At 48.2% G+C, this 13601-nt stretch overlaps 1 protein-coding gene across 2 annotated transcripts in view; it reads left to right on the top strand.

The window, feature by feature from the left end:
* The first annotated feature begins 3822 nt into the window (after nucleotides 1–3822).
* LOC105188998 (uncharacterized) overlaps nucleotides 3823–13601 on the top strand; it is a 32258-nt gene continuing 22479 nt past the window's right edge. The window contains exon 1 of one of the 2 annotated variants that reach the window (XR_003114132.1): nucleotides 3823–4581. Coding sequence is in view for 1 of the 2 variants with exons in the window: in XM_011150787.3 (XP_011149089.1) it covers nucleotides 4527–4581 (55 nt within the window). In the remaining variant the exon portion in view is untranslated. The remainder of the gene's footprint in view (nucleotides 4582–13601) is intronic. The other variant, XM_011150787.3, reaches the window with a different exon arrangement.

Here is a 13601-nt window from a genome sequence, read left to right as displayed (position 1 = left end):
GCTGACGAACTGACGAAATGTCGAGCCGTGCGTTGGCTTAGTGTCGATTTTATATAATAGGGAAATTTGCAACGACGAAGATTTGTGAGTCATCCTCCTCGCCTTGAGATCTTACGAGGCAGCGGCTCGAAGCCTTATTTAATCCGGATACGAAGCGACTCGATTAACATATTTCTTTTTTTGCATATAACAACCGGTCAACAAAAATCGGACACAGCGCGCGTATTATTTCACGATCGTGTGTCCCGAGCATAAAGTAACACAAGCGCCTCGCTATTATCCTAGACACGGAGATCGAGCATCCTTCGAGGACGAGCGATAATAATCGTATGCACTGTCCGTTTTACGTCAATTCAAGGATCTCTTCGCGTCCTGTGCCAGAATCGTGAACGAAAACCCGATCTTACACGACGAGAGGACAGGAGGTACCTGTATGCATGTGTGCACGCGGCACAGGTGTGTGCTGGCGCGCATGTATGACCGTCGGTAAGCACACATGCGGCTACAAAGTGTTACGTTTGTTGTATGGCGGTCGCGATATGTGGGTCAAGATGCCGCGGCGTTACTAACAAGTGACTCGATTCGAGTCTCGTGAGGCGACACACACCGCTAGCTTTCGTCTCACCGAATTTCCATCTTTTGACAAATCTGGTCCCGCGACTCGCGGTGCGCCGCGTAATCGCGCGATTCTCGCGGCCGCGGACGACGCCGCCCGCCTCGCTCGCTTCCGCGTGCGGATAGATGGAGTATCGCTCGCCGATTCGATAGCTCGACAAGATAGGATCCATCGTGGATCCGGCGTGCGATTAATTCAAAGCGCAGTAGATGCAGCAGCGCTGTTGCATTCGCGGCCCGTTAGATGATTCAACGTTACTCGAAAACATCGCTCTCTCGACGACGGACGAATGTAGCTCTTGGACGTCGAGATTGAAAAATTCGAGGAAAGTGTACTGTCTCGTTAAAGTTCTCTGAATATTTAAAAACCAAATGTTTCTGGATATTTCGACTTTTTACCATTGGAGAAGTTCTTAATTTTGGGGAAGCATGTCACAATGAAACCACCACTCGTTCCCTTAAAAGCGTATCAGTTCTGTATCAGTCTGTATCAGTTCGTAACAAATTCGAGAATCGCCAGTACCACATCTCCGTCCTGCAGCGAAAAGTATTATTACAAAAATAGACATTCTACAGTAGACGATGGTATCTCTCGGTCCAGCCGCGCCTGATTCGTTCTACAGGGAGATTTCAATGCGCGGTTCGCGTCACTGTGCTCTAAACGCTTCTTCGCGCGCGCCGCATTCCCTACGCCGAGTATGCGGTCGGCATTTTGATCCTCATTTTGCGATCGGCCGAGCGATCGAGAATCCGTTCCACCGCAAAATAGAACAGAGTAAACAAGAGCTACGATAATCGAAAATCACGCATGGCTGCCTCGGCACGGCGCGGCGCGTCGTAAACGGCCGCGTAAGTATCCGCGCTCGCCACAACGAATGCGACCGCATGCGCCGGCGATATCCGTCGCGTACGCTATGCAGCTCGCCTTCACGCATTACATTTCTAATTGAATAACCAATCGTGACCTCTTCTCAATCGAGTGACACGGAATGCGGCGGACGCACGGCCATGCCCGTGCGCGTCCTTGCTTTCAAGAACCCGGTTACGTGGCTCGTCTACGCGCCACTCTGTGTGTTTTTCTTCTCGGTGTTTTTTTAAAAAAAATTGTTAAGTACAAGGCGCTCTGACTTCGAATGGTAGCAGCAGCGATAATCAGAGCGAGTGATTCTATAATAGTCCCTGAAGATACGTAAGTCGATTTATTGTATTTTTCTCGTCAGCTAAAAACATACATACTGGATCCAATGTTGATTGTTAAACTTCAGGTCAGGCTGGTTGCTTCCGAATCCTTTTAGATCCCGAAATCTTATAATCTGAAATTCCGCGTCTCTCGTTCAATTAGTTCCTAACATAAGATCTGCAACTCGGATAGTCTTAGACATGAGGTCTGTTCTTTATACGTAGCTGCACTGTTGAACTGGTGCAATAAGTTAAAGTGAGGCAAATATAGGTTTTCTCACTCTAGCTTATTGCACCAGTTCAGCAGTGCAGCTACAAAGAACAGACCAATTTATTGTTTTAAGCTGATTTGTCGTCAATGAAAATATCTGAAGATTCATGTAGGAAATATTTCAGCAAGCAGGAAACAATTCGACTCCGTGCGTGTTGTTAATTAAATTTTGAAAATCATCGCTGTTGTTGATCTTACGTTTCTGGAGCGATGAACAGGGTTCAAGCATGCGAAACACTTTCGCGTGGACTATTAAATTTCATGGTTGCGTTGATCAGCACGCACGAGCTTGCGCTCTGCAAAGATAGAATTATGGCTCTTCTCATTGTTAGTATCCAGAAGAAACCATAATTAACTCAAACGAGGAACTGCCGAGGGCTAGGCGTACCGGTTTATGGTGACGCGGTTGGATGATCGTCTTCCTAGTTCTTCCTGCTTAAACACGATTCTGGGTTCTCTCGCCTCGGTAAAAAGAAAATTGTACGCTGCAACTGAACAAGAAATTAAGAAACAAGATATCGTCTGAAATATCAGTTTCGGCTTGAAACGAGTTCACGTTTGTAACCGAGGCGTTCACCTTGGGGAAGGGAATACACACACATGTGTTCGTGTAACAATGATACTCTGATAAAGTAGGTCTAAGAATGTAAATTTTGGAACTTTGATAGCATCCTTGGCGGAGACAGATGAAACATTTACGTGGAGATATAATTTGGAAATTCGATTTCAGGGGTGGAGTTATTTTTTCTCTACTCTGGTTTTCTTTCACATTGTCAGACATGTGTTTCGTCGCGTCAACGTTGTCGCGTCGATCCTGTTACGTCGCGCATTTTGCAAGGGACGTCTTCCTTGCGATTAGTTCAACTTTGTGTTGTGGGACAAAGGAGTTACTTACACGCGTACGCGTTACCGCTACACTTGTATTTTCTGCGTAATTATACACACATTGTTCTCAACCGCGAGTACATCATTACAAAATGCCGCCGGAGTTTCCACGAGTTTTCGCAATTGCGTGCGCTCCCCGAGGAGCACTGCATATCTGTTATTTTCCTCGGGACTTCTCGATTCCATTTCTACGGTCCCATGTCGAGCGATGTGCTCCGCTCTCTGTGAACCTGCAATTATGCGCCGCATGATGATTCTACACTGACAATTATCAATTATCGTGCGGAGCAGTAACGTCGCGAATTATGTAAATGCGCGAATTGTGAAAATTTATACAAGCATCCCCTTTACTATCGGCTTTGACGTAAAGCCCCGGTTATATCATCTCGCAAAGAAAAAAAAAAAGATTAGACGTTTTCGACGATTTACCGTAATAATAACGGTGCATTACGGAGACGCACGTAAGCCGCTTATAACACACTGTCATCATTTCTGTCGAAAGTACCGACACTTTCCTACGATCTGACGACGTGCAAAAATGTGATTATGAACAACCGACGGAGAATCCGAAAGATCGGATTCACCGATTGTACGCCAATTACTGGCGATTGTTGCTCGTCCGATGGGAACCGTTGGGCCTATTAGAAGCGAACGCTGATAGTCGCGTTATAAGTCTAATCGTCATCGAGACTTATTTATCTGAAAAAACTCATCTCGGTTAAAAGACTCCAATTTATAGCGTTAAAACACATCAATAATAACACATCTTTCGCACGCTGTTAAACAATGTGTAAACAATCTTTGCCGAGAGAGTCCCTCCTCATCTCCTTGCGTAATTTGATTTCAGCAAAATAAGCTGATATCGTCGTTCGGCTGAGAGGAAGCTAATCCAGCCATCCCACGGGATACGATTATGGTGTTCGGGCGACTCGGTGACGCGTTAGCTCGCAGATTGGCCTGAATACCGAAGAGGCGCGTAAGTAGAGGGGAAGAACAGTCAGTCAGTCGCACAGGCCAGCCTCGTTCCTGATGGCAATCGGCACAGCGGTCGTTACTTGCCGAGGAGGTGGTAGCGAGGAGCATCAGGTGGGGGAGCAGAACACCTGGACGACTTCCTGCCAGGGAGTAAGCACCTCAGTCCTCAGGAAAGAACGTCCGACATCGGTACCTCGTGCGAATCTCGGAGCCATCGAGAGTAGTCCACGAGCTCTGCCAGTGGATGCACTACCTCGTCGTCGTCGTCGTCGTCGTCATCGTCGTCGTCGTCGTTGCCGCCACCTTAACCCCGTTCGAAGATTCTCTCACCTGGCACGTGCGAGCGAATCCGCGTTCAGTGTGTTCAGCCCGGTAAGGAAAGCAGAGTCTCGTCGTTCGTATCCGGAAATGATGTTTCTCCCGAGGTGCATTCGGTGATTTCGCGAGACCAACAGTGCGCTCACCGCGGACGGATTAATTGCTGGCCCGAGTCGGTGTGGTAGCGGAACGGTTCCTCCTCGGTCTGCCGCTACCAGGGTACCAGGTGCTGAGTGGACGTTCAAGGTCGGAGTTCACGCGGAAGGTCGCGCCCGCTAAGAAAATGGAACGCAGGATCGCGACGCTTTGCTTCCTCCTCGTCGCATTGGCCTTCGAAGGTGGGTGGACCTTTTTTCGTGTAGTAATTTTTGATTGACGCATATTATATGTTAAATACGATAAACATTGTGTGAAAAATTATTCAATTGATGATTTTGTCGGAAGATAAAATGTCTCTGTGGACTTTGAAATAATGGGGTTTACACTAATCTAATGGATAGTCAAATAGAACACTCGAATAGAAATGTATTCAAATTATACATTTCACTTAAAAGCAGAAATCGTATTCAAGTGTCATAAATACTTCAATACAGACATAATTTCGTTATGAACGCAACGATGCATATTAAATGCAAATATATATGGATTTTAGTCGGAGAGAAAAAGGAAGGAGATTTAAATTTGAGAAAAAAAGTTAGTGTATCTAAATTCTTGTCAGATATTTCGCAATATATAGAGATATTTCTGTTTGAAAAAGTAAAAATATAAAAAAAGTTCAATTCAATGCGTAATACGGTAGATTATGTTTAGTAAAAATTAAAGTAATGTAATTGCATTATCAATATACTAATATAAATATTGGTGTTTTTATACTGCATTTTGAAACAACAGTTTGAGATATTAAAAAAGGTAGTTTTTTAAATAAATTTTTTAAAACAGTAATGATAATACAATAGACCTTTCGATAGAATTGAAACTCGTATGTCTCGATGTCTTGCTTATGTTTGATGAGATAGAACGTGAGTTACAGGATAGGGCTGATTATTTTCGTGATTGACTTTAATCACGCCTTTGTGTAACGGATCGTTATGAATTTTCCATAAAACGTAATTGGACTGCTTCTTAGAAAACTTTAGCGCGGCCGAGGTAGGGCATTTCGTGCAAAAGATGGATTAATCTCCCGTGGAAAATATAATGGCTCATTAACGCACGCGGGAAATTATAATAATCATTACTGCATCCCATTCACTTGTCGCTTTCTAAGCGCCAAGAAATTTAATGGCTCGTCTGATTATGAGACAATACTTACAGTTCGTAACGACATTCTCTATTTTACGTGCCATTGGAGCACTTCATTTTGCGGAACCGCTGGCGAAATTGCCGCTAATCAAGCACACGTGTACAATACGCCGACTTAACCGAATGCTCGTTACGAATTATGGGGTATCTTGCAAATTAGTGCCGGCGAGCTTTCCAATTTCTCTCGAGACGCATGCAAATTGATTGGCGTTTGCCACACATTAATATATATTCTTAAATACAGGATATTTTAGAAAAAAAGAACTCAAGAGTCTCAGCTCAAACATATGGCTTCTTTTTTCTAATTAAATCGTACTCGCCTCAGTGTGTTCGAAGGGACATGTTCAAAGTCCACGCGAATGCAATGTACATACGAACCGTCACACACACGAAGACGCGTCATCTCTCTCTCTCTCTCTCTCTCTCTCTTTCTGTCGAATGATTTGCGAGTAGACATCATAATTCAGCATTCGGCCAAGTTCAGGGTCGGGATCATCCCACGCTGGTGGCGTGGTTGAACTTAGCAACGAATTACCGAAGCGCTCGATTACATATGCGAGTTGCAGACGAGTTGCAGTGGCTGAATACAAGCGAAGGTTACCGGCTAATTAGTGCATGATGTATGCGATGCGTGCATCGCGTCGATCGGTGTGCGCGTCTATGCGCGCGTTTCGCGCGAGGATACGCCGATTCTTCTCTATCTGATTTGAAATTTCACTCGCCTACCGTCGCGTGACGATATAAACTGGATCTGCATTAAACATCAGCCGAACGATAATGGCGACCGGTAAAACTGGTAGAGTGTCCTCGATCCAATTAGCTCGGCGGAGAGAGATGGCTTCTACGAAGAAGCGTATTCCGAAATATCATTTCGTTACTTTCTTAGCTCTTCGCCGTAGCCGCGCGCCGTCTTATCGCAGGATCACATCTTGCACGCGCGCGCGAGAGAGAGAGAGAGAGAGAGAGAGAGAGAGAGAGATAGCTGTGATCGCGCGGCTGTAGCTTTAATTTTTATCCCCCTTTCCCTGCCTCCGGTCGCTCCTCGACGCGAAGACACGGCTCTACACTTGCTCCGTCCGAGGGAGCACGTGCTCTCGTCATTAAACGCGTAAACGCACGTCTCATAAATGAGACGCGACGTGCTCGCGCGGGTATTCTCATCATCTCCGACGATGCACGCAGCAGCAGTCGACTTTCCACGACGAGGCCTCGCTCGTTTTTCCACGCGGTGGAAAGTGGCCGGCGGGAGCGGTTTTATCGCGGCAATAACGTGTGAAAAGTTCGCGAAAGATTCATAGCCGACTATCGCTCGCGATCGCGACGCACGCGGCGTTCTATCGTGAGGAAAGTCGTTCACCTATTTACTCGCCGCACGTTACGGCGAGCTTTGCGGGATACGCGGCATGCGTGGAATCGCGACGGGGTTTTTCGCGACGCGACGCTTCCTACGTCCTGCGCGATCTTACGGATTTAACGGTATTTTGGCGATTTCACGTCGACCGTGTTCGCGGCGCCGATCCGTTGGTCGATTTTTCGGCTTGGTACTCGCTTTTCGTTATGTCGCGTAGTTTTCGTCGGATTCGGGAAATTCACTCGACGCGAATGCATCTCACGGCGATATTATCTCCCGGCGTTGGCGCGCACTTCCTACGATGCTCTCACGTGGAGCGATCGATAGAAATGGCTGTTTTCAGACAAGCCGAGAGAGAAGGTTCTCGTCGTCGTTAGACGATTTGCATTTTGCTCTAATAACACGCACGCCTCCGTCTCTGCTCGCGGAGAGGTTAACGACCACGGTGGCACCTTGTCGCGATGCGGCGGCGTTTAATCGCATTTCCCACGTGTATTCGCCGTGTGTACGCGCCTCGAACGTTTCTGTTGTTTTTATTTCTTCCTCTTTTCCACAGTTTCCTTAATTGCAACCGTTCGACTAGCTGACCGACTGGTTGGTTTCTTCGGCTTCGGCCGTCGAGTCGTATCCAGTTATTGTCCTTTCGCGAGTACGTGCCGTTTCCTATTGAAACTACGAGAGATCGATGCTGACGTTATCGTTAGACCGATCGGCGTCAGGTATCGACTGCGACACGAGCGGGTTTCATCATTACTCGTTACTTTGTCGAGCCGCTCATCGATGACTGATATTCATCGATTTGATATTCATATCTCATCCGAACGAAATCCAAACTAATAGAACAGGCAGGCTTCGTATCGAGATATTTATCGCAGCGTCGAGCAGAGATCTAGCGGCATCGTTAACAAATTTGCAGCTGACGGTATGAGCGTGAGACACTGATGCTATTATTAGTTATAATCTAACTTGCCAGATAACGTCATCGGCGCTCAATACAGATGCACGCGCAATCCTCGGGTCTGAAAGCGCCGCTGATTGAAGAAGTAATCCTCCTTCGAGCTTGTGCACTCACGATGGATAAGCAATTTACTCTGTGCTTAACTTTTCCGGTAAATTAATGTCGACATTTTTTAATAGCAATCGCTTCGATTGCTTGATAATAATATCGCTTGTTTGTTGTTTCTTCTTCGTTTACAATTGCGCGACGCCACTTGAGAAAATTGAATAATGCCGGCTCTAACGATCCTAATGTGATTATCGGGACGTTCGACAGTGGTTTTCGTGTCAAGTGCACTCGCGCTTTTGCCACCTCACGTTGTAATGTTCGCCGCGGCAAACGCTGCTCGGCCACGTATCGCGTCTCGAAGACAAAAGGCCATGTGTGTTTAATTAGCCTGGCTGAGTACCCAATTTCCCACGATTCCGTGAAGTAACGGGAATACTCCGGCGAGTGAGCGGGAAAAAGAAGGCGAGTCCGGTGCACCTTTTCTCTCCTACTTATGCCCTGATTATCCACTTTTCTGCACGGCGTGGGCGAAACCCCGAACGTTGAAACATCACGTGTGTTGTACTACATACGAGCAGAACTCGATGAGTGCAAGTCGGTAGACTCAATGTGCGAAACAATATTCGGCGGAAAGAGCTGTGATACGCGAGCTTTCGCACAGTGACGGCGTTTGCGTACGACGCGAAAAAGGCCGTTTGATTAATTTTAATCTACAAGTAATTTTAATCTACAAGTTTGGGTAAGCGAGACACCTCCGCTCCTCCCCCCCTCTCTCTCTCTCTCTCTCTCTCTCTCTCTCTCTCTCTCTCTCTCTCTCTCTTATCACGAAGCTTTGTGTGCAAACAGCGCGAAATTCAAAAGTAATACCGGTAATCTGTTTAATATGTCTGTCACGGTTATGAAGTAGGATAATAGATACAATATCGCGATCATTTCGTTTTAAGGATAACGGTTGAAATAGCGGTGACCTGATATTTACACCGAAATAACTTTTACCCTTTCCATGCGATTCCATGCGGCGTTGTCTCCATTCTAGTGTCCTACATAGGCTCATTTATTCGAGACACGTACTACTTACCATTGTATTTCGGGCACGGTGTATCGGAACGTCCAGCGAATTTTCCCGCACAATTCTACGGCGGAGCACATGCGAGCATTAGCGAGGATGAAGCGAAATTGCGAAATTCGTACGCGAATGTCGGGCTCGCTTTTAACAGCCCTAATTCTCTCTGTCTGCCGTATCGTACTTTATCCGTTTCACAATTTGACGAATGTCCCGGCCCTTGATTATCCGCTACGGCTTTCGCTACGGCCTCTCGCGAGATCGTCCCTTGGCCACTTCCTGATCTTTAATTCTCACAATTACCCCGGCGATATCTCACCGCTCGTAATAATTCGCGACGGCGGCTTGGTGGTTCCTTTTTCAGCGTCGCAACAGCTGGCCGACCTCTAATCGATTTCTCGGTACCTTGCGATCCACGTGGCTGCGTACGTTGATGACGATCATACACAACGGCGGCACGATAAAGTACTTTTTGAATCAGACCTCGGCTTCAGGTTCTGCCCCGGTTTGCGGTTTAATAATTACGACGATGCCAGCCGGCGATGCATATTAGACGGATGCAACATAGTTGCATCCGTTGGTGACGTCTAGTTCGACGATAAGACCGATGATTTCCGAAGAATATTGATTCGTACAATGCGATCTTTCGGCCGCTGGTAAGTGACCGACGGATCGCGAGACTCAACGTGTTACTCTTCGTTTTCGCTAAAGATGAGAAGAAATTTCATTTCGTATCCAAATTAAGAAATTCAGCCGCGGAGTTTGGACATAAAGTCTTGTAATTTCATAGCGATCTTTCGCGCGTTTCACACAGGCACTGATCGTGTCATTAGCATGGACAGCTTCGTACAAAGTAAAACTTTGTGTTCTTCATCGATTTATCAGCACAGTATCGCTGCTCATAATAACATGCGTGATTTTTCTTCAAAGGCTAACTACGCGTTAATGAAAGGAGCGGATTGGCTGTTGCCGCTCATAACGTGGTTATACGCCCTCTTGGGCGCTGCTTGTAAATCTGTCAGTGGTTGCTACGAGCTTTGTTTTTCGCGGCACGTGCACGTAATACATCCTCGGGAATATGAACATGTAATATGCGTATCGTAACGCGAGATAGGCAACTCGTGCAAGCAGCACCTGTCTCGCGCTCGCTTTATACCATCGCGATCTTTATCGATCGACTTCCTTCTCGCGAAGGAAAATGCACCATTGTCTAGTGAAATGGAAATATCAGAGGAGCGTAAAAAGAGAAGCTAAACCTGATTCTAACACATCTAATAATTCGAGAAACTCGTTTTGTATTAATAAATTTCTTTCTCGAGGGGGAATAATTTTGAGAAAATGAATGGGGGGGGGGCGTTGATTGAAAGAATGAAAGAAAGAGAGCAAAAGAAAATAAATGAATTATATTTTCGCCAAAATATAATTCATACAAAAATGAAAATATATAAAAATTTATGTGAAAATCCGATTCATTTATTCTTTTTTGCTTTCTCTTTTGCTTTCTTTTAATTAACGCTAATTTATTTAAATTTATATTTTAATACTGAATAATAATTACTTTTTATAGGCTTGCTCGTGATATGCTTGTGATGCGTCACAATTGTATGCTCAAAATTCGACAGCTCTGCCGAATGCTCTATGCATAAATATGTTTTACGATTGGAATTTATCCACGAATTGATCATTCTACATTTCACATACGTAAAATCGTGGTATATATTACAAATTTATGCACGTTCTTACAGAGCAGATTAACTTTATCCTCTGCATCGTATCTTAACTTTGACCTCTCCGTCATATTTCGATCCCATCGACGGCGATAACTCGTCGGAGGCAACGCGCCTATTCGCCGTCGCGTCGCCGATGCGGTATTTACGACGGTGTGTAAAATAACGCTCAATGAAATTAACGGAGCCCGCTCGTGGCCGTTCGGTCCGCTTCTTCCACTCTTCGCCATTCTTCGCCGGCAGGAAGATCGCGCCGCGGATTCTTGTTCGCGCGTCGTACGCCTGTCTAGGAGAAGGCGCGATAAATATGTTAATTGAACAGTGCGGACCGTTACGCAGTCGACCCACGAGGCGCCGATTGTGCGTCGTCGGCGACGGCACCGTTTGGCCGCTCGTCCGTCCGCTAAGGAATACCATACCTGAACAGGTAGGGGACATGTCCGAGGCGCTCGAGGGCTCGCTCTATCGCGCCAAATCCGGCGAACGACGCTCTTCGCGCGCGTGCCTAATCTGTTACCCCGAAGATTACGTTTGTAGCGAGACTCGCGTTCGTTCCCGTTCCCGTCGTGACGTCGCCGTCGTGCGCGTATCAAATATATCCCGACGTCACCGTCTTTCATTTCGGGGTTCGCATTATTCTCCTCGAATAATCTCACAATTTAATGTCCTTCTCGAGAAACAGCCATCAGCGAACAGTGCTACAGTTGCGTACTATTCTTTCACACTTGTGACGATGAAGACGCTTGGCTTTTCTATTCGTGTGCCTGTGAGATTGTGTGAGCTCGACGCGCTCGAAATTTGCCGAACACTGCCGGCAATTTCTGCGAAATTTCACCGTCGCAGATCGAGCGGACGGGCGCGATTTCGGCCGTCTGCCAAACGGACAATCATTGCCTCGCAGAGCGAGACGCTGGGACGGTAGCGCGCGAGTTGCACGTATCTGACATCCGAAGTCAACGACCCTCGCGCGCTCGCGCTGCAACGTCCGCTTTTGCGAAGCGCGTGCGTGCAATTGCTCCGCGTTTCTACAATTCCGCCGCACATTCGACGGCATCCGTCTTTCGCCGCCTCTAGACGGCACACTACGATGCGCAGGCCGGGATGCGAGGCGATTTCACTGATTCCGAGACGCGCGCGCGCATTCGACGAGAAACGCTCGCGATTTGCGTTTCGCACGCGATTCGCGCGGCAACGTGCTCTTATGCAACCCGCAAATCGTCCCGATGAGCATCTCGCCGCTTCGCATCGCTGAGATCTTAGGGAGCGACAATGCGGAGGAAAGGCGAGAGAGGAACGGGGGGAAGAGCGAGGACGGTTTCAGCCGAGGCTCGAGTGTTTTGCTCCTCAACGGTCTCTATTGGCTTTTCACGCTTGGAGATCTCTTCCACGAGCTGCACATTAGAGGTCGTCGATGATCAGCTGGATTTCTCGCAAGAGCTCCGCTGCTGAATGAAAGATGCTGAAAGAATATTCAAGAGACATCGAAAGATGACTCGAACAGGCACAGTTGCCGGTGCATTTCACGCGCGCAATTATCGTCTCTAGGACGCTCGTCGTCCAGCGAAAGTGAGACGTTCGGTATGAAGCTCACGGAATCATGCGGTTCCTGAAAGAAAGCTCGCTCGTCAGTCGAGACTGCAGCCGGCGCAGCCATACGTGCGTGCGTGCGTCAGCTTCTCCGCGAGCGGAAACGCGAGTCGCGGCGGCGAAGAACAAGCGAGGAATGGCGGCGACCGTTTGCGCAAGAAGCAGCCAGGTGAAATTCGTCGGGTCGCTGAGCGTTTTGCTTCCCTCGGACACCAATTTCGGATTGGCACACACAACGTCGGCAACGTGCATCCGCATAGCCGATGACTTCCTAGACGATTGCGCGACCGCCGTGCCGCCGCCGCCGCCGCAGGATGTGAGTCGCTTGCATTATCGCTTCCGTTACGCAGCTCGCGGTGAGTTTTACTTTGCGTCGCTCTCGCGCCACCCCCGCGCTTCCTCGCGCTGCGCTCGGGCCGAAACTATTACCACCACTACTAAAGCAGCGCCGGTTGTATCGCTGACAGCCGCGTGCACGAACGTAAATGACAGGGTGGCGGTAATGGCAGGTTGCACGGCAGACGCGTGTGTCTTTCTGCGTTTATTTCTGTCCGCGTGCCCACTGAAACGTGACGGGGCGGAAGGGCGTAGTATAATCAGGGCCCGGCTTCGGGCACTTTTCTACGTGTCTCCGGGCAAGGTTGAGGCGTATATCGCGCGCGCGAGCCGTTACACGAGGCTCGCCGCGACGGCGGAAAGCGGACGGTCTTCTCAAAATACCGTGTCGGGATCTCGGGGACGATGTCGTGGAGAACGCCGAGGCGTCGCGTCGGCGAGCTCGGAGACGTCAGAAACGGAGAACGCGAAAGATCGCGGAGATGAAAGAAGACTGCGGGACGTTATTTGCCGAATTCCACAAGAAGGCGCTTCGCCTTAAGTTTTCACCTCAAGGCGGAGCTGTCATTCGCGCGTGAATTTTTCTCAAATATTGAATGTGTGTACACGATCGGCTTGTACATGACAGACGTGGCAATGAGCGTGCATACCCGAAGCAAACCCGTTTCACCTTTTCGTCGCCGAGGGGAAGTGAGGCGAAGGTGAGGCAAAAGCAAACGAAGCGCCTGTGCCGGTTTCCTGTACGCTCGCTCGCGTTGTGCAAGGGACGATGCGCTCTCGGGGGTTGCGCAAGCGGCGGGGCCCTATTCTGCGCGCGAGGGTAATGCAAAACGGCCGCCGAGCGTTGCGAGTCGAGCGTTTTGCTCAGGAAGATGATGAGACTCGCCGGCCATTGAAATCATCAGCTCGAAAACGGCAACGGCGATTCGATGAGGCAACGTCCCGCCTTCATCGCGCGCATCGCCGATTCGCCCGGTGCGTGATGATGC

This window comes from Harpegnathos saltator, unplaced genomic scaffold (assembly GCF_003227715.2).
Source record: "Harpegnathos saltator strain DR-91 unplaced genomic scaffold, Hsal_v8.6 scaffold785, whole genome shotgun sequence".
NCBI lineage: Eukaryota > Metazoa > Arthropoda > Insecta > Hymenoptera > Formicidae > Harpegnathos > Harpegnathos saltator.
Note: the sequence above shows the minus strand (reverse complement) of the source record. Positions and strands in the feature narration are given on the sequence as shown.